Here is a 20,237-nt window from a genome sequence, read left to right on the forward strand (position 1 = left end):
TATTTATCCTAATCTTAATGTTCAAAAATCAATGTAAATACGTATATAAATACAAAGCTGAAGAGCCGAGAGAAAAATCTGCATTCCGCGTTGTGTTAATTCGAAGCATTTCCACTTGGCGCTGTTTCCGTTCTCTTGATTCTTTTACCGACGAACAATCATCTATATTTGTGATTTTGAATGAATTAGGTGCATCACCTTTTTTGAAGCGTTTCTCGTGTGGTTTTACAAAGGTGATTTAGTGATTATGGGTGGCGAAGAAGGTCTAGGAGTGACTACGGGTCAACCAAACCTTTATAAACAAGATTTGTCAAAGCTAGTGAGTAATAAGTATACTAATGTACCTTTATAATTCAGTAAGCTCTCATATATGTTACGTATAACCTTATATATTACTAACATACTGCAATAATTTTTGTTTCTGTTGAAATAAATGAAATTTTATTGACGGAAATGCCTGGTAATTAAAATATTAATTCTTGAAACTACATTTCATTTGCAATGTCTTGTTTATTGCAGACATTTTGTTATAACGATTGTTGTTGACATCTGGTTTTGATATACATCATATTATCATATAGTGATTTAAAAATACTTTGTTTATTACAAAATCACACGCTTTTACAATTTTGTTAACATGATTTTACTATTGATACAAATGCAGCAATGATTTTTATTTTAGTATATTTCATAAAAATAAAAAATGTCTTTACTGTAAACTTTTACTTAGTCATATACTTTGTAGCGTACAAATACATCTTTTGTGAAGTTATTTAATCGTTTTCAAGAAGTTTCATAGAAATTCCATTTGTACTAATTTATTAATTTTTTGAATAAGTAAATTTTTACACTGAAGTCTAATGTTTAAGTATATGAAACTTTTATTGCTTAGGATGTTAGTAAATTAACTGCACTATCCCGTGAGGTCATCAGTAGACAAGCAACGATTAATATTGGTAAATATTATTTAAAAATATGTATAAAAATGTGTTGCATAAACCACATAGAAAATCTTATGTGTAGGTACTATTGGTCATGTAGCACATGGAAAGTCTACAATTGTAAAAGCAATATCAGGAGTACAGACCGTTCGTTTCAAAAATGAATTAGAAAGAAATATTACTATTAAACTTGGTAAGTAGATTTAGATCTTATATAAAATTATCACATTGTTGCGATATATGCATGTCTTGTTATATATAAGTAATACATAATATATCATAGTATATAAATTACTACAATATGTTTATAACAGGACATTAATTTAAATCATCATTCTTGATCTTTTCTCTATTTATTTATAATTTTCTTCATTGAAACTTGATGCTCTCATTTTTTTTTTCATTTAAAGTAATTAACTTTTTTCTAAACAAAATTGATTTTAACAATATGATATGTTATATAAGAAGTTATATGTCCAATATTTTATTGTAAACAACAAGTTTGTTTTACCATTATTTAACAATTCGCATGTAGCGTAATAAGATACAATTTTAATAGAGAATTTTTTAAAATTTCTCATGGTTCACAAATGAACCGCTATTAGTTCTATGCATCCTTGCTAAAATCAGTCATTCGGGAGTTAACATAAAATTAAGATAACAGATTGTTGTTAACGATGAAAATATTACCAAATTGATCATTATTTAAGTGCTATACAGAAGAAAGATGTCAAAGAAACTTATTGTGTATTCCTATATCTTATTTACTGCATATATATACATATATATGTGATCCTTTCGGCCATTACGCGTTTAGTTTTACGATTGTATAATCTATTAGAATCATACCCGCATTGCTTTGCCTTATTATTTCGTCTTTGCACAATAAAAATACAAGAAATTGGTTTGACAGTCAGAATAAATAAGTTGTTGATAAGAACATATCAATTGCAATTGAATGGTTGGTTTGAACGCTATGGAGAGGAAATGGAACTTCTTTCTAGAGAAGATGCCGTTTAAAAAGATTATAATTAATAACTTAATGAAGGAACAAATTATTATGAATTTTTATTATTATTTGAACATTATTTATTTTAGACATTTAATGAAATATTTAAAAAAAAGAAATTTTTATTTTCAAAGAATCATATTCTTTTTATAGATGGCGCTAAATACGAGAGATTATCGCCATTTTATAAAATACTTTAGAGTGCGGGATCAAAGATGTTTTGTAACTGACACATACCAAAATTTAACACTAATCATAAATTATGTAATTCTTTTAAATATTAACTTCTATTTAGTTAATTTGTAGAATCTTATTTTATTTAAGTTATTTCATTTTTCATATTCATTATTTATCTAATTACTGTTAAACATATAAATAAAAAACGGTTTATTTTCATAATGACAATAAACTACATATATTAAAAGAATTTTTTTGTTAATAAACTTAAAGTATAAAAACGAGTTCATAATATAATAATAATATAATACATACTAAAATATCAATATAATAGCATAAGTACAGTATTCAGTCTCCAATGAAAAAACTAATTTTAATGCACTGTTCATGCATGATTATTTTTACTTATAATAAATTAAATGTGCACTATGTATTTCATGCATTAAATAACAAATAATCATATATAATTAAAAGACAAATGATTATTGATTAAAGCATACCTTAATAAACCATTTTAAAGTGTTAAAAACTTTTTTATGAACTACACTTATCTCAGTGATTTATATTTTAGATAATAAGTAATGAGTGTGAATGTATCTTTATGTTATAATGTGTGACATTAAGGTAAGTATAATTATATTTGTTAAATAAAGTCTCTTATATTATACATAAATTTTGTCTTGTATATTGTTAAATTGATGCATATATACGTAATTATTATAATAAATTATGTAAACTTTATTTATTTGTTGTGTAAATGAATATAATAAAACCAACAATTTTTTTTATGTGATGTTGATGTGTGTATTTTATTTATTAAAATCCTAAAAGTATCAAATTAAACTAAAATATTTTACAGTATTTCATGTACAATGTAGTATTTCCTTTAATTGTAATATAATTGCAATTATAAGGAAGAAAATTAATATTAAGGTATGCTTTAGTCAATCAGTTCACGTGTTATCTTGAAACATTAGTAGATTTATGCTGTTCATATTAAAAGATTATATGTAATTAATTTAATGAAAAATTAAAATAGTAACTTTATAATGTTTCTCTATGTGTGTGACACAGTCTTCTGCACAAATGTTCTACAAGTTACATTAATTTTCTTATAATAGCACCAAACATCTTCCTTAATAAATGAAAGAGAAGAGCGAAGAGGATTTGAAGGATTCTTGGTGTACAGGGTGATAATATTAATACTAAGAAAAAAAGCAGAGATGATTGTACAAACACAAAATATGGAAAAATATGACTGGAAAGAATGACATTCTTTAAATGTTTGGCATTACAGACGCTCATGCAGAGGACAGTACCAGAGGAGAACAAGAAGAAAATCGTGTTTACAAGAGCAAAATGTCTTCTACACAAGAAAAAAGACCAGCCTCTCCAGGATTAGCTCAACCAACGACCAAACATCAAAAGCTTGATCAAAAATTTAATTCTTCTCGAGCAAATAGTTATAATGATAGTAATGTCCATTTTAAACAGTCTCAAGAAATAATCAACAATGGAAGAGACTCCAACTATTCCAATAATCAAGAAATTGATGTAGAAAATATAAGATTATGCAAGTCATATATTAATACTAATATTGAAAGGCATCAAACAGACAATATAGGAAATATTAGATTAAAGGAACTTAGGATTATATTAGAAGATATAAAGCATATGAATATAAAACATGACAATAAAAAGAGAATTAAAAAATTAGTGAAGATTACTCTTTGGGAAGTAGAAAAGATTCTTGCAAAAAAAGTATTAGAAGGAGTACCAACTTATTTAATCAAATGGAAGAATTGGAATTCGGAGTATAATACTTGGGAACCAGCATCAAATCTAGTGAATTGTGCAGATATTCTAAAAAAATTTGAAAAGAATATATTACAATTAATCGATCGTTTCAAAAAGAAAGCAAATTTTTATCCAACAGATAGTGATATTGAAAAATTCATAAATTGTCTTAATCAGAGAGGAGAAACTTTAACATCTATTTCACTAGAAACAAATGCAATTGGCATTAACATACGCAAATATTTCCGACAAAGAGGAATGAATAATAAATTGGAAAAAATTATAAAACATGATATTCTTCGTATGTTAATTATTGATTCAAGGAAGAAACAATTAGAATATTTGAAAGAGTGGGAAACTGAAATGAACCTTATCACTAAAGGTAAACCAATAATACAAGTGGAGAATGTGGTAGACTTGGAATCAGCACCTCAAGATTTCTATTATATAGAAGATTATTTACCTGGTAATGGAGTTATAATACCTGATGATCCGCCTATTGGTTGCGAATGTAAGACTTGTAATTCTAAAACAAATTGTTGCTTTGCTCATGACAATGAATCATGTCCATATACTTCTACATGTAAGATTCGAGTTCCACCTGGAACACCGATATACGAATGTAACAAACGTTGCAGCTGCGACATTAACTGCTTCAATCGAGTAGTGCAACGTGGCAGTGAGATGAAGTTTTGCATTTTCAGAACTGCAAATGGGCGAGGTTGGGGTGTGAAAACTTTAAAACCGATTAAGAAAGGCTGTTTTGTTACTCAATATGTGGGTGAAGTCATAACAAATGAAGAGGCTGAAAAGCGTGGCAAAGAATACGATGCCGCTGGTAGAACGTACTTGTTTGATCTCGATTATAACGAGATCGAAGGAGAATGTCCATATACTGTAGATGCCGCCGTATATGGTAACATTTCTCATTTCATCAATCATTCTTGCGATCCAAATCTCGCAGTCTATGGTGTTTGGATCGATTGTCTTGATCCAAATCTACCTAAACTTGCATTGTTTGCAACAAGAGATATTAAACAAAATGAAGAAATCACTTTTGATTACATGTGTCAATCTTCTAAGAATAATGAAAACTCTATAAAACAAAATATGTCGATGAAAGACAATTTTAATATTTACATGAATATTAAATTTCAAGAGAAATTAAAATTACGTCCAGACACACCAGAATCCGACTTATCCAACAATAAAACTTTATGTAAATGTGATGCTCAAAATTGTAGACGATATTTATTTTGAATTATTTTCTACAAATTTATTGTACTAACATACAAATAAAATTATGTAAACATTCAGTTTCAATCATATCGATAGTCTTGTAACGAACTGTGTAAGTGGATTAAACATTGTGTTATTAGAATTAAATTGAATTTCGCATTTTGTCAATGATTATTTTTTTGTTCGTTCAATAGACTGTATACATTTAAGAAATGGTAGAAATACTTAACGAAGTTTTGATAATATAATTTTTGTAATTTGATATGTATTTGTTAGAAGTAATTATAGTTGAATTATATTATACATCATAGTTAATATCTTTACTGGCATAAGTTATTTAAAATGATAAAATGAGAGTGATAAATTTTTATTATTTTGCATTATTTGTATGATTATCATCTTAAACTTAATACCACAATATGTCATTCACTGTCATAATATAAAACATAATAAATGACTAAATGCGCTTAATTTTAATATGAATAAACATTAGAAATTTCATATTAAGAATGTTACGTAATAGTAGTTTAAAAATAGAAAATTATTTTTATTACACAAATAAAATGTTATTTAAAATTAGAGTAACTCAAAAGTGGTATAACAATGAAATAAATTGCATTTATGTGTTCACATTTATACTATTTTTTAATTGCAAACTGTGAATATCAACTTTTGTGTTAAATATCATTCTGCATATCATCATTGATATATGGTCTAGAAATTTATTTTTCACATATTTTGTGTATGATTGTATTTGTATAAAATGTATACAACATATTTTCATCTGATGTTTCTATAAAACGACAATGTTATATTAAAGTCGTTTTGTTAAATACATCATTTAATGTAGTTTGTTTTTATAGTCACTTATAATCATTTATTACCAAATTATAAAAATATTTATAATAAATAAACTTTCAATGAAATATTGCGGTACAATATCATGAATATTAAGTTTTATACCAATTTAAACTCTAATTAGCATTCCTATACATTGATTGCCAAATTTTTTTATCGAAAAATTATTCAATGTTCAATTTTATCGAAATTTATATTCGATAAAATTAAATTATTAAAACTGTTGACTTTTGTATAGTATTAATGTCTTGATATTTATAAAACATTTTTTTAGTTATTTAAAAATACGTGTAAAAAAATGTTTTATTGAGTGTAAACAAATAAACTCATTGTTATTTCAGTAACTGATCAACTTTTATATACAATGATTAGTTTCCCCTTTACCTATTCATTAACAAAAGAAGAAATGTATTAAAATATAAAATTAAAAGAAGACTATTTAAATAAAATAACATTACGAATTTTTTTCGAATTGATTCCTTTCAGGATATGCAAACGCAAAAATTTATAAATGTGATAATGAGAAATGTCCAAGGCCAGGATGTTACATATCTGGAGGATCAAGTAAAGATGATTCATTCCCTTGCATACGACCAATTTGTTCTGGACGATTTCAACTTGTACGTCATGTATCCTTCGTCGATTGTCCAGGACATGATATCCTTATGGCAACAATGTTGAACGGTGCTGCTGTTATGGATGCAGCTTTACTTTTAATTGGTACATATGTATTTCAAATTCTATTGTATTATCATGTCTAAAATGGCAATTATTGAAAATATTGAAGTCAATAAATACTTATTTATAGCTGGCAATGAATCGTGTCCTCAGCCTCAAACATCAGAACATTTGGCTGCCATTGAAATTATGAAATTGAAACATATTGTAATTCTGCAGAATAAGATAGATTTAGTAAAAGAAGCACAAGCGAAGGAGCAATACGAACAAATTTTGAAATTTGTACAGGGTATTTTAATTATATATTATTCATATACTATTAAATATATAATATTAAAAGAATGATTTTTTTTCTTTTAATTAGGTACAGTAGCTGAAGGAGCGCCCGTAATACCAATCTCTGCACAACTCAAATATAATATTGAAGTTTTATGCGAATATATTACAAAAAAAATTCCAGTACCTTTAAGAGATTTCACTTCGGAACCAAGATTAATTGTAATCCGATCGTTTGATGTGAATAAACCTGGTTGTGAAGTAGATGATCTGAAAGGTGGTGTTGCTGGAGGAAGTATTTTAAGAGGAGTATTAAAAGTATGTTAAAAATACTTTTTTTTTTGTTGTTTTGTTTATTGAACTTAATTTTATATATTTATTGTTTCCCAGGTGGGTATGGAAATTGAAGTTCGTCCTGGACTGGTATCGAAAGACAGTGAAGGAAAACTGACTTGTCGACCTATATTTTCACGGATAGTATCATTATTTGCTGAGCAGAATGAACTTCAGTTTGCTGTTCCGGGTGGTCTTATTGGTAAGTCAGCTCAAATACTGTAGAAAAAATACGAATTCTACAAAATATAAAGAATGTAATAATATTTAAAAATGAATTTTAAGGTGTCGGAACGAAAATTGAACCAACATTATGCCGAGCGGATCGTTTGGTGGGTCAAATTCTAGGTGCCGTAGGAGCTCTACCTAAAATATTTATTGAACTCGAAATATCATATTATCTACTTAAACGATTGTTGGGAGTGAGAACCGAAGGTGACAAGAAAGGCGCAAGGGTAAATATATTTGGAGATGTTATATTTAAATACTTTTTAAAGTATTTTTTATTGCAATTGTAAAATATTTTTTATAATAGGTACCGAAATTATCGAAAAATGAGGTATTATTAGTAAATATTGGATCGTTAAGTACTGGAGGACGTGTATTGGCGACACGTGCTGATTTAGCTAAAATCAGCTTGACAAATCCTGTATGTACAGAAATTGACGAAAAAATTGCATTATCACGTCGCGTTGAAAAACACTGGCGTTTGATTGGTTGGGGTCAAATTTGTGGCGGACAAACAATAGAACCAGTTATAGACCGAAAGTAATTTTACGAATATCACGAAAAAAGGAAAATTTAATACAGAAAATAAATTGAAAAAATAATTTTCACAACATAAAGTGTTGTTTGAAATATAATAAAGTAAAAAAATATACATAATTTGTGTATTCTTTACTGCATTTTGCCTAATATTCTTATCCTAAATAAAATTTATGTGTAAAATTTCTAAAAATAACTTATAAAGTATTTTTTAATATCATGAAACAAAAATTTATCTTCTACCAAAATTTTAATGATGACATGAATAAATACTTGAATATTAATCAAGTATTTTTTGTTTACTTATTCTTTATTTTGTATAAAAATAAATAAAAAAGAGATATACATAATAACTAACTTATATATATATATATAGCGTATGAAAAATTTTATTTGAATTATGTTAAATTAGGTATGGATATAAATCCCGGTTGAATATATGAAATTGACATTGAAACGCATGCTAACAATATTGGTGAATTGTCTGCATCTTGCATTAAACGGTGCAATTCAATTGGTTGTATAAATGGATCATCTTGACTGAAATGAAAAAAAAACATTATTGTATAAATTTCATACAAGAAATATAACTAACAGAAGAAATTACCTTATAACAACTATTCTATAAAATGGTAGACCAGGATTCGCTTTTCTATAGTTTTGTGTATTGGAATAAACATTGTACGAAATTTTGTATTTATTTCTTTTTCTTCTTACAATTTTTTCGGGAGCAGACTTAATTATTTTAAGTTTACTAAAAACTTCTTCCAGACTATTTGCATTTTTTGATCCGATAAGAGGACTGCGTAATTGCCCAACTACTTGTACTTCATTGCAATCTTCGATCACTTCTTTTCCCGTATCTTCATCATCAATAGTGATCGTTTTTACTTCACGCCATTTAGTTTTTAATTCCGACCATGATGATGCTTCTGGCAATATTCTAAATGACGATTGATAGACTTCGTCGTTACAACTTGATGTTATATTTGTGTTTTTATAATTTCGTGGCCAATATCTCTGACGAGAGTCTGAAAGTAGTACACCTCCAGCTATGTTACAATGTATTGATGTGTTTTCCACAATCCTCTGATGATGTAATTTTCTCAATAATAAAACATTTTGATGAGTATTATGATAAACCTGATTTCGGACAAAACAATTTCTAGTCACATTATTACTTATATTCGGTATTGACAAATTGTTCATTTGCAAAGATGTAAATCTGTTTTGATGAATGGCCGCACTATGATTATTAAGAGCAACAAATACATTCTGAAACATAGTATTTCTCTGATGCCAATACGTATTCTGGCTATAAGTATATGGTAGTTTATTGTTATATACATAATTACGATTAAAGTTCATGTGTTGCCCATGTTGCATGCAAAAATAATCTTGCATAAAAACATTATGCACATTTGTTGCTAAATTTTGATTGAATGGACCAATGTTTGTATTTCTTCTAACGTAATTGTTTCTTATAGAAATATTACTGCATTGATATGTATTTTGACTTTTATTAGTTTCTACATGTTCTGAATGTTGACCGGATTGCAATTTTTTATCTGCTTGATGTAAATTTTTTAATTTTGCACTTTCATATTGGTAAGTCGTTTTATGAGGTTTTATACTGTGTGGTATGTATGCCCTTGAAATCTTTATTGTAATTGTCGATTGAAATGCAATGTTTGGAATTAAATTTAACAAATCCATTCGTGTTACTGGTTTTGGTATTTCTTGAATTTCATCGTCAGAAAGTTCTATTACCTAATTCAAGGAAAATTATAAAAGTTTTCTTGTTATTAATATGTTAATAATGGGAATATAGTTATTATTATACAATATTATTATACAATACCTCATGTTTTGATTTCTTAAATTGCGAATTTTCTTTAGATGGTGAAAGTAATTTATGTTTTCCCGAATTGCATTCAGAATTTTTAATATTAGAATCTAAACTATCAGTGGCTGGTAACAATTTGTCTGTTCTTCTAGGTACTAATTTAACATTACGTTGTATACGTGATGCTCGCCAGTTTGCAGGTATATTATTTCTTTTGGTACAATCATTCAGATGGTCTGTGACGATTTTGATATTACCTAATAAAGTCTCATCAGATATAATTTCTACTCTGGGATTTTGTTTCTTTTTATCTCCACTTGTATTTACAGTTTTCAAAATGGTGTTTGATTTTTGTGCGTTCACAGCAATCTTTTCACATTCAACATTTTTAGAACGTACTTCAATATTTTCTACTACGTGAAGAAGATCATCCACTACCTCAAGGACATTATTTGATATATTTTCATCTTCTACTGCATTTTCTGCAGAAAGATCACTAATATTTGTATCAGTTCTTTTCGGAGAAGTAACAGACTTTTCACCACATGGAGAATTAACAGACTTTACATATACACAATCTTTATTTTGTTCTCGAATACTAGTTCTCCAAAGACCTCTTTCTGGCTCAACAATAACTTTACGTTTTATACAAGAATTTTCATCACCTTTTATATTTTTTTCTGAATTGTAAACAAAACGTTGAATGCGATAACCATATCGTACTAACTGACTATAAACTCTATATTCTTCCAATGAGCATTCAACATTATCAATTAATAGTTCATAAGCTTGTTGAATAGATAATGCTACGTCATTCCATGTGAGTTCCAAACAATTCTAAAACAGAACAATATTTTATTTTTTCTTTAACATATCAGAAAATAATTTCTACAAATATATTATTATTGTATTATAACATACAGCTTCTAGAAGGAACAATGCTTCTTCAGGTATTAAATACAAAATACCACTTTTCTCCAAACCAAAACTACTCCAATCTTGACCAGAGTATTTCTTTACTTTAGCTCTTTTCTGTTCAGGTAACCATTCTGCACTGGCTAACTGCGAAATACGATCTACTCTTTCTATAGCTATTAAATTTTTCCTGGTCATAATACCTTTATCAATTTGCATATTCTCAAGCCACGAACCATTTGGTTCAAACTGTTTCATTCCAGTTTTTGGAAGTGTTTTAATTGAATTCTCATATTCATTCCATGCATTGAATTTCAAACCTTTATTTTCTAACAGTCCTTCTGCCCTAAAAGATATTAATCTTCTGAATGTACAATATTAATCTAATATGGGAACAATAAATAAAAAATACTGTAACATTTGTTTAAAAAAAAACTAACGTTAACATATTAACAGGAACTTCTTTCGTTTCTTCTGTCATGATTTCTGATATTTCTTTCTGATCGTTTATCTTGTGAAATTCATTATAATTTATTGCCTGTAAATAGAATTATTAAGAATGAATTAGAATATTTGTGAAAATCTCCAAGTTCGTACATAAAATTTCAATAGACAATTTATCGTTAATATTTAAATTTATAAATATATATATATATGTAAACATCGTATCATATTTAATATTTAGTAATTATCAATTTTACTCACGTTTTTGATTTAAAACCTAGAAAGTACATAACGAAACATAAAATATACCGGTGAGATATAAATACATTTATACGATATTTATAATATTAAAATATATATAGCAAGAATAAGTTTTTAATCCATAAATTTCATATTTTGTATCTCTACATGATTCATACAAGGTTACAAAACACATATTTATGTGCACATTAATATCAACATATATGCAACTCAATGTGAAAATTATCTTTCATGTTGAGATGAAATTACATTATTCCGTTGTTATTTTAAAATTATTTAGTTTTCAATTCTCATTCTGTGTATTTCTTTTTACCCTCTGTTAAACAAGAAATTACGTTTGAATCATAGCTATATACAGGCATATGTACATAGTTAAATTGATCACGCCGTTTAAGGCATAGTTATTTTACTTTTAATCCCTTCTTACTATTGGATGACAGTAAATGAATGAACGGAACTATCCAATTGACATAGAGTACCTGATAGCTGCATTTCTAGATAAAAGTCTCTGCTATATTTTGATGCAATATAACAATTAATCCCAACTCGCATACTAACTATATTAACGTGCGTTATAAAAGTAAAATATCGATACTTGGTAGATGATGTCCGGTATATTCTTTTGGGATTTCACAAATCAAATTTTTGCGCGTTGCCGATGGTAAGTTTAGTGTTAATTCATACAGAGTATGCCCACTTATAGTTAATGTGATAATGTGAAAGTAAATAACCGTATGAATATATATATATATATATATATATATATATTATATATATATAATAACGTGCTTATGTTAATTATCAAGCTGAAGCAAGACACTTTGACACATACAAATGATTGTAATTCGTTGCACGAACTTTTTGGGCGTTACAAAATAGTACCTTGTCGTGTAGCTGTAAAGCACTGATATCTGAAATTATGATTACGTTATCGTATTATTTTTTCGGAATTCATTGCCATGTATCTGTCAACTGTCAATTGTAGAACACGTCAAGATATTCTCTTCTTCACTTCGCTTTAATGTTGTAAGTGACATAAATTTGTAATTATAAATAAAGCGCGCCGATTAAATATTCGTTTCGTGTAAAAATGTTGTTAATGTAGTCGAGAAGATACAGAAACGCACAGTTTACAAAACTGTACAAAGAATACTTGGTGACACGTTCGCAGCAAATTTGAAAATTGTTAGACTTTTGTCGCAGTTAACTTGTCGTTACTTGTTACTGTTAAAAGTAAAGTTATAATAATGTTCGACTTTTAGAAATAGAAGATATTTGAACAATGTTCAATACAACGAGCAAAATTTTTTTAATCAAAATGTTTTTTTTGCAAAAAGGAGATATATTATATAATATATATTATATATTATAGAATTCCGTATTATTTTAGACAATTAGAAAAATGCTATGGCGTCCTCAGGATCATATAATGGGGATGCAGAGACCGAAAGTGATAAATTTGAAGGATCTAAAATTGATCGACATGGTTTTCTTCAAGATTCTAATTGTAGCTCTGACAGGTAAAATCATCATATATCAATGTAATAGCTAAGACAATGGAGTATATATTCATGTACTAAAGTTTGTTTGAAACATTAGCCTTGTTAAACAAGGATTACCACCAGAGGTAATGTTGAGAAGAGAACGAAAATGGATACAGATGTTAAACAATTGGAGTTATTTCATGAACACAAACTACCGTAAAGTTAGAGAAAGATGTAGAAAGGGTATCCCACCATCAGTAAGACTTCGTGCATGGTTAAATCTTTGTGGAGGCCAATTGTTAATGGATACAAATCCAAATCTATTTGAAGAATTAGTAGAGCGATCTGGTGATCCAAAGTATATAGATGACATCAAGAAGGATCTTCATCGTCAATTTCCACATCATGTGATGTTTATCGGAGAAGCACCTGGACAAGAAGAACTATTTAAAGTATTGAAAGCTTACTCTATTTTAAATAGCAAAGTTGGTTATTGTCAGGCTCAAGCACCTATTGCAGCATTTTTATTGATGCATATGCCAGCAGTACAAGCATTTTGGTGCCTTGTTGCAATATGTGACAAATATTTGATTGGATATTATAGTCAAGGAATGGAAACATTGTTACGCGATGGAGATATTTTGTTTGCTCTTTTAAAAAGAGTTTCTCCTATCGCTTACAAACACTTGGTTAGTATTAAAAGTATCTATTACATTTTACTTACTACTTAGTCATCAAGGTTTTTTTTTAGAAAAAACAAAAAATGGAGCCAATTTTATACATGACTGAATGGTTCTTATGTGTTTATACACGAACACTACCATGGGAAAGTATTCTGCGAGTGTGGGATATGTTTCTCTGTGAAGGGGTTAAAATTATTTTTAAAGTTGGGCTGGTTTTGTTAAAAGGCAGCTTAGGACGTACATCTCTTACTAAGCGCTGTCCGACAGTTTATGAAACACTTCAAGTATTAAGAAATCCTCCTCATCATATTATGGAAGAAGAAGCTTTAGTTTATCAGGTAGAACATTGTACTTTCATGTCTTGTGTCCCGTGTATAAGTACGTTTTATTAAATAAATATAATATCGCAGATTCGGAAATTAAACCTAACGGAAGAAGATTTCGAATATGAACATCAGCGTCAAGTATTAAAACGGAAAGCAGCAGAGCAAGCTGCCTCTTTTTCCACTGCCAATCGGACAGACTGATTACAAAAGAATAGATAGCATATAAAATGAATAATGAGCTTACAGGTATTATTATTCCAAAGTGTGCCTTCCTTTATATATTTCGTATTGTACAGATTATAAAATGTAAACAGGTATAGTTTTACAAAAGATAGAAGTACATGTAGCAAAGTTTGAAAAATACCTTCTTTATTACAAATTTAGATAGTTCTTGAATGTAATCACTCATGCATATACATTCCCCAAATAGATCGCACAAAATAACTTATCCCTATTTTCTTTATCATAACTACGATTACAAAGATGCACAATACTTGTTTAGAATATATCATTTAATGTTGTATTATTTTGAGTATATCTCTAATTATATAACTTTGTACAATTTTAGTAATATTTATGTACAAAAGAAGAATCATAAAGCATTACATTTTTTAAGAACAAAATTAGAAATATTATATACTGTTATCGAATAAGAATTGTTTTGTTTAGCTCAATGTTGTTTTTGTTAAAATTTATCTAACTATAATGATAGACTATGTATAATGAAATAGATGTTATGAATATATTTTGAAAGATTATCCAGTTTTATTTCAGCCTTACATATTTTAATCCAACAATTATAATATATAAAATCATTATATATGTTTTTCCTCTATATTAATTATAACATTTACCTAGCTATGTACATTATTTACCTCATTATATTATAAACTACCTGATAGAATTTATCCGATGATTTCTAAATTTCTCCAACAAATTATAATGTTCGATGGCATTCGCAACTATGTTCGTCAGATAAAAGAAATCATCTTGAATACTTCGCGCTGGTAATATATCGAGTTGAGCAAGCTTTGGCAAGAAAAGAACGCTCATCATGAATACAATTGCCATAGTGACAAAAGTACTTATGGCTACAAAAAGAGGATTCGATAACTGCGTTTGAGTAGTTTGTGCAGCTTCCGTGCTGTCATATGCAGAGATAGGCTACAAAGAATTAGGAACGTAATAATGAGAAGATTAAAATAATCTTTTTGTTTCCCTTTTTTTTTTTTAAATTACATGAATTTTCTTCAATTTCAAATTAAAATACTTACAATCGTTTTGTAACCGTGATCTTTTTTAAATTCTGACATAAAAGTTTTTAGCGGGAAAAAGTAATATTGATAGAGGGGCTGCTTGATTGGAAATTCCACGTGAGTTTGCGTAACTTGAGGCAACTCGCCGGAGGAGAGTGCATTTGTTAATGAAGACAAACTAATTGTCGATCCCTTTTGCAATGCGCTTTTATACATAGCTGCCAATTCTGCTTTTGTAAATCCAAGCACTTCCGGTTCTCTTATTTTAGTAACGGTAGGAACGAGTGGCTGAAAAATCAAAAGCAATTTCTTAATAGTTTTTTTTTTTTGTAATAAACTAGATAAAATAAAAATACCAGAGAATTTATTTAGACGTATGAATAAAACAATCATTTATTTACTTCGTGATAATGTGAAAAACTTAAATCAGTTGGATGCAAATCGATCTTTTCGTTAAATACAGGGTCGTGATGTTGCAAACTATGATTTTGATATATTTGCGCATTCCGTCGCGTGTTCATATTGATTCTTTGAACTCCAGGATTTTGTCGATCTCTGTTCGTATAAATTATGTTTTTACTTGGCGACATTCTGTCGTAAATATTAATAGGCGAGGGAACATTGAATTCTTGAAGTTGGAACATCACTTTTTGAAGATATTCTCCGCTCGATTCGCTCTTGGCTTTAACGTTTCTAGTAGAGTTTAAAAATATTATAACGAAGTAAATTAACTTCATTATTTTCAACGTATTTATTTGACGTGTTATCATAGTCTTTCTTATTGTACGAGAAACATATCTGTCGATTCACGATAAAAGTATTTCTCCTTATAACAATTTTTTCATATCACCGTTACAGGATGATTTTTAGGTGTCGATGAGATTTAAACAAATTGAAACATCACATTAGTTCTATAATTAATAATCTTCGTGTTACTGTTGTAACATTAATTTTCTGCTTGGCGAGTTTATATCGGCGTGTCTTATTACCGTAATTTCACTAGTAATTAATTATTATCAGCGATTCGTTACATTTTTGTATTCCTTGACGATTTTTTAATTTTTATATTCATAATGGAAATACTGTGTTACGGATGTGCGTGGCCAACACTCGCGGTCAGTATGCTCGAAATTGTACTAACAGGGATGGACTGTATGAGTATCTTTAACTAACTCGTTCCCCACCAGGTATTCCTGGAATTCTTGGTTGTATGCACAAGAACATCCATTAAGAGATGTACAAACTTGCCGTATATTAAGTTCAAGATTTTTTCTGTGGATTTTCATTTTCATTGGGTTACGATGAATTCTACGATTAGTTACACGGTTCTTATAGCAAAAGCTTATATTTTTGCAATTAACGATGTTTACAATTAATAATTTGCCAATAATCACCTTCTACTTATTTCTTTTTAATATTCAAAAATATAACAAATAAAAGTTAATGGGAAATCATTTTTAAATGATTGAACAATCCTTTCTAATTAATAAACTGGATCGTTGGGACAAGGATAATTGTCCAATTGCAAAATATAATAATCGCAAAGAAAATTTGATCAATGGAGAATTGTAAGAATATTTGAAATTCATTTCTATTATACCGTTACGAATCACTTTATTTTCTTACGATTGATAATTCTGCAGACACGCGATAGATAGAATATAACGGAATTGTTCAAAACCATATAAATATCTGTGGTATTTGACGAATACCACATGATAAAGTTATCGAATACGTAACACATTGGAGATTTCAATGCGTAGATTCACGACCGTTCATTTGGTATTATTAGTTTCCTCATGCTTCGTAAAAAAAGTTGGACAATACGAGTGATTATTACGTGATTTGTAAGAAAAATGGGAACAGTACAGTAAACCAGTCCAGAGGAAACACACGACAAGGTCAAGTGCAATTGCGATTCCAAGACTTTTGTTTTTTTGACGCAGATTATGGGATGACATCAGGATAGATGAAATTAAATAATTGAAAACCAAAAACCTAGTTTTCTTTTGTTCTACTTGTTATCTACAATTGTTTCACTTTGTAATTAGTTATTAAATCATATATTCTCGCTGTTTCTTTTTTTTTTTTTTTTTTCTGGCAATACCTAATGATTTCTGAGAGGCGATTAATACATTGAAAAATAATTTAATTTAAAAAATTGTTCTCACGTTTGATTTATTTTTAGAAACACGAAATATATGGGATGATGATAACACACGTATATTCTGACATTCGTAATTGTCGTCAATTTATTATACAAATTACGGTATAAGTTCTGGATGTGGACGATGTACAATAAACGATGAAGGAATTGCGGTTCACTGAATGGATCTGCGAGGAGCCGTTAGACGACAACCCGCGATTTTCTTCAATTATGTTCGTCCCGTAATTACTCGTTGTACGTGCTAATATTTTTTATATTATCCGAGGAGCGTGTGAAACTTAATCCCTGTAATTTTTCATATCGATGATATTACAATAAAAATAATCAGGTATTCATATATTTTAATGCCTAATGACATGTGATTGGAAATTTACATAACGGTATGTTGACTCGTACAACTGAAAATTACTGGCTTCGCGGATGAATGGAAAATAATAACATGAACATACATTATACACACGTACTCGATACTTGAGCAAATCATCGTGATTTCGTAGAAAACTCACAAATCAACATGAAATGTAGTTTTGCGAGTACATGAATTACACGGAGAAATTTATAAAAATGTAGTGTTGTTAGACGAATGTTAAAAGAATGTACCGTAATGTTTCGTGTCCAGTTGCGCTGATGAGGGGAGGGAGAAAAACTAAAATTGCTCGTATGGCTTGTTATTGTATCGTGTATTTCCTTTTCACATCGAGTGCACCGTTACCGATATCGCTTTACAATTTTTTTTTTCTTTTTCTTTTCATACAAAAAGATGATTCGATGATCAGCGCTGCTACAACATTTTCATCTCGTTCGTTAATCACTTTCTCACGAGATCGACGAACAATCAATTACACGTACTTTATAGATGTAATATATATATCTTCATCTTCAGCATAACCTTCCTTTTATAAAGTGAATATCATACAAAATCTAAGGCTATACGTAATTTAACGTTTATCTTTCATTATATATGAACATAATGTAATAATACAATGCGCGATTGTATTTCAATTTTACATGTGTATTTTCATTTACAAGAAAAAAAAAAAAAAGAATGATTCTAATTTGTCGCGGGTTAACGAGTCGGATTGGAGACGGCGGTGGGTAGGCCCTTTATTTAGAGCGTTTACATTCTTTCATTACGAAATATACGAAGCACAGAAACCGTTCCGTTCTTTTTAATTAGGTCTGGTGCAGACGAGCCGTGCGATATCATTGTAATTACACAGCAGCGCACAGCGTCATTGTTGCGATCCAACAACGTGTATATTTTTAGCAATACAATGCACGTGAGCGTGCACTCGCGATATTAAAAATATAAAGTTGTTGAGAATGTTTCACGGAATTACCGCTACGTAATTGCAATAATGTGTATCTTCGTTTGCACAGGTTCATAGACGCGCCAATTACATGGAATACAGATTGCCGCTAAACGGATTTGAACTTAGCCGCGTTTCTCTTCGCGTGTGCGCGCGCAGTTACAATTATTGAGCGCGCCAGTTTCCAATTGCTCAGCACCGTTTGATATCGGACACGAAAATTTAAAGAACTATTCAAGTATTGTAATTATTGACAACGATGCATAATTCAACCCCGATCAGTTAGAAATATCACTTAAAAAAATACGTTATATATAGAACAAAATGGTACCATTACAGAAGATTAACGCCCAAATTGATCGAGAATGATGTCCGATAAAAATCTACATCTTGGCGTTTCGTTCGCGCGTTGAATTTAAATCGCGGATTGATCGATTAACAATAAATTTTTGCGTGATCAGTACAAACGACGGTAATGACCGTGTCAATTTTGTCTCAAAAATAGGCCAGGGTTTTTTTTGTTTCTTATTATTTAAATTGAATATAAAAGATTAGAAATAGTCATTTTATAGTAAATTCAGATTAACATAAATCAGATGAAAAAAGAGGACATCAAATGTACATCGCTTTAAATATTAAAATTAATCATTTAAATGAACGTACGCTGTACTAAAAAAAATTAAACAACGACGATTCATAGCACATTTTTACGTACACAATTCGAGAGAAACTTACATGTATTTGTACATGGCAGCACGATATTTTCAAAAGAACGTCGCACATATACTAATCCTTACTTATCAAAATCATTTACCCGATGGTACAGTTATATCGAATAAATAAAAATTACAAATTATGCGCCGGAGAAACCTAATTTAACAATATGTCTATACACGTTGCTAATTAATTAGATCGTGTAAAATATTTTATTGCTATGCAGGATAAAGCAATATTTCGATAAAAAGTTCACGCTGCAACGGTGATAACTAATTATAAAGAATACTTTTAATAATACTTTTTCGTATTATCTCTCTAGCGTATATTATTAATAGAACATTTCCTCCGCCACTACGATTTCATAGCGAAAATAATCGGAGATATAAAACGAGATATACATATATAGAGCGATCTATTTCAATCCATAAATGAATACATATTGAAAAAAATTATTAATTTGATATATATTTTTTTAAACACCCTATACATATATATATATATAAAAGCTTAATACTCAGATTTAACGTCTTTTTGCTTCGCGTATTACACAGTTTCAAAAAAATCATTACACAATTTTCGTAATTCTGGTAGCTATTTACAATAAAAGATTAATACATACACATCGTATATCGATCCATAACTGCAAGGTATTGATATTTTTACATCATGCAAATATTTAAACGTAAGTTACACTGATCTATATCAAACTATATCAAACTATATCAAACAATTGTACAAAAAAAAAAAAAAAAAAA

General features: G+C 28.9%; 4 protein-coding genes across 10 annotated transcripts; 2 read left to right on the top strand and 2 right to left on the bottom strand.

Annotated features, from left to right (window-relative positions):
* Positions 1–97: 97 nt before the first annotated feature.
* LOC122530300 (eukaryotic translation initiation factor 2 subunit 3, Y-linked-like) lies at positions 98–8,193 on the top strand. 6 transcript variants are annotated; one of them, XM_043657147.1, is made up of 9 exons: positions 153–319; positions 893–956; positions 1,024–1,134; positions 6,508–6,741; positions 6,830–6,988; positions 7,064–7,293; positions 7,366–7,510; positions 7,594–7,763; positions 7,844–8,193. In XM_043657147.1, exons 1-9 carry the CDS (start codon positions 248–250, stop codon positions 8,078–8,080), a joined length of 1,422 nt encoding a protein of 473 aa, XP_043513082.1. In that variant the 5' UTR covers positions 153–247; the 3' UTR covers positions 8,081–8,193. The 6 variants fall into 6 exon arrangements, 2 of the variants coding, with proteins under 2 accessions (XP_043513088.1, XP_043513082.1); XR_006306960.1 differs by lacking the exons at positions 6,830–6,988; positions 7,064–7,293; positions 7,366–7,510; positions 7,594–7,763; positions 7,844–8,193 and adding an exon at positions 3,425–5,275 and having other exon boundaries at positions 98–319; positions 6,508–6,585; XM_043657153.1 differs by lacking the exons at positions 6,508–6,741; positions 6,830–6,988; positions 7,064–7,293; ... (1 more) ...; positions 7,594–7,763; positions 7,844–8,193 and adding exons at positions 3,425–4,435; positions 4,629–4,741 and having other exon boundaries at positions 105–319.
* An 85-nt stretch (positions 8,194–8,278) lies between these two features.
* LOC122530293 lies at positions 8,279–11,893 on the bottom strand. The gene is made up of 6 exons (XM_043657125.1): positions 11,540–11,893; positions 11,275–11,372; positions 10,841–11,180; positions 9,935–10,756; positions 8,681–9,843; positions 8,279–8,613 (listed from the first exon to the last, which is right to left on the bottom strand). The coding sequence occupies exons 2-6, from the start codon at positions 11,313–11,315 to the stop codon at positions 8,472–8,474; spliced, it is 2,508 nt and encodes an 835-aa protein (XP_043513060.1). The 5' UTR covers positions 11,316–11,372; positions 11,540–11,893; the 3' UTR covers positions 8,279–8,471.
* Positions 11,894–12,048: 155 nt separating this feature from the next.
* LOC122530323 (TBC1 domain family member 10A) lies at positions 12,049–14,790 on the top strand. 2 transcript variants are annotated; one of them, XM_043657163.1, is made up of 6 exons: positions 12,080–12,200; positions 12,346–12,565; positions 12,930–13,059; positions 13,139–13,712; positions 13,775–14,044; positions 14,117–14,790. In XM_043657163.1, exons 3-6 carry the CDS (start codon positions 12,947–12,949, stop codon positions 14,231–14,233), a joined length of 1,074 nt encoding a protein of 357 aa, XP_043513098.1. In that variant the 5' UTR covers positions 12,080–12,200; positions 12,346–12,565; positions 12,930–12,946; the 3' UTR covers positions 14,234–14,790. The 2 variants fall into 2 exon arrangements, with proteins under 2 accessions (XP_043513107.1, XP_043513098.1); XM_043657172.1 differs by lacking the exon at positions 12,346–12,565 and having other exon boundaries at positions 12,049–12,200.
* Positions 14,282–16,587, bottom strand: LOC122530333. Its single transcript, XM_043657185.1, has 3 exons — positions 15,690–16,587; positions 15,307–15,576; positions 14,282–15,196 (listed from the first exon to the last, which is right to left on the bottom strand). The coding sequence occupies exons 1-3, from the start codon at positions 16,056–16,058 to the stop codon at positions 14,924–14,926; spliced, it is 912 nt and encodes a 303-aa protein (XP_043513120.1). The 5' UTR covers positions 16,059–16,587; the 3' UTR covers positions 14,282–14,923.
* Positions 16,588–20,237: the final 3,650 nt, after the last annotated feature.

The sequence above is a fragment of the Frieseomelitta varia genome, unplaced genomic scaffold, assembly GCF_011392965.1.
Source record: "Frieseomelitta varia isolate USP_RPSP 00005682 unplaced genomic scaffold, Fvar_1.2 scaffold_135, whole genome shotgun sequence".
Taxonomy (NCBI): domain Eukaryota; kingdom Metazoa; phylum Arthropoda; class Insecta; order Hymenoptera; family Apidae; genus Frieseomelitta; species Frieseomelitta varia.

Coding starts and splice junctions, on each gene's coding strand:
- LOC122530300 (XM_043657147.1), top strand. CDS start 248: ATGGGTGGCGAAGAAGGTCTAGGAGTGACTACGGGTCAACCAAACCTT. Junction 957..1,023: donor ACAAGCAACGATTAATATTG/GTAAATATTATT, acceptor TCTTATGTGTAG/GTACTATTGGTCATGTAGCA. Junction 1,135..6,507: donor AAATATTACTATTAAACTTG/GTAAGTAGATTT, acceptor GATTCCTTTCAG/GATATGCAAACGCAAAAATT.
- LOC122530293 (XM_043657125.1), bottom strand. CDS start 11,315: ATGACAGAAGAAACGAAAGAAGTTCCTGTTAATATGTTAAC. Junction 11,181..11,274: donor GTTCCTGTTAATATGTTAAC/GTTAGTTTTTTT, acceptor AATATCTTTTAG/GGCAGAAGGACTGTTAGAAA. Junction 8,614..8,680: donor TATAGAATAGTTGTTATAAG/GTAATTTCTTCT, acceptor TTTTCATTTCAG/TCAAGATGATCCATTTATAC.
- LOC122530323 (XM_043657172.1), top strand. CDS start 12,947: ATGGCGTCCTCAGGATCATATAATGGGGATGCAGAGACCGAAAGTGAT. Junction 13,060..13,138: donor TCTAATTGTAGCTCTGACAG/GTAAAATCATCA, acceptor TTGAAACATTAG/CCTTGTTAAACAAGGATTAC. Junction 14,045..14,116: donor AAGAAGCTTTAGTTTATCAG/GTAGAACATTGT, acceptor ATAATATCGCAG/ATTCGGAAATTAAACCTAAC.
- LOC122530333 (XM_043657185.1), bottom strand. CDS start 16,058: ATGATAACACGTCAAATAAATACGTTGAAAATAATGAAGTTAATTTAC. Junction 15,577..15,689: donor GTTTTTCACATTATCACGAA/GTAAATAAATGA, acceptor TTGATTTTTCAG/CCACTCGTTCCTACCGTTAC. Junction 15,197..15,306: donor ATCACGGTTACAAAACGATT/GTAAGTATTTTA, acceptor AATTCTTTGTAG/CCTATCTCTGCATATGACAG.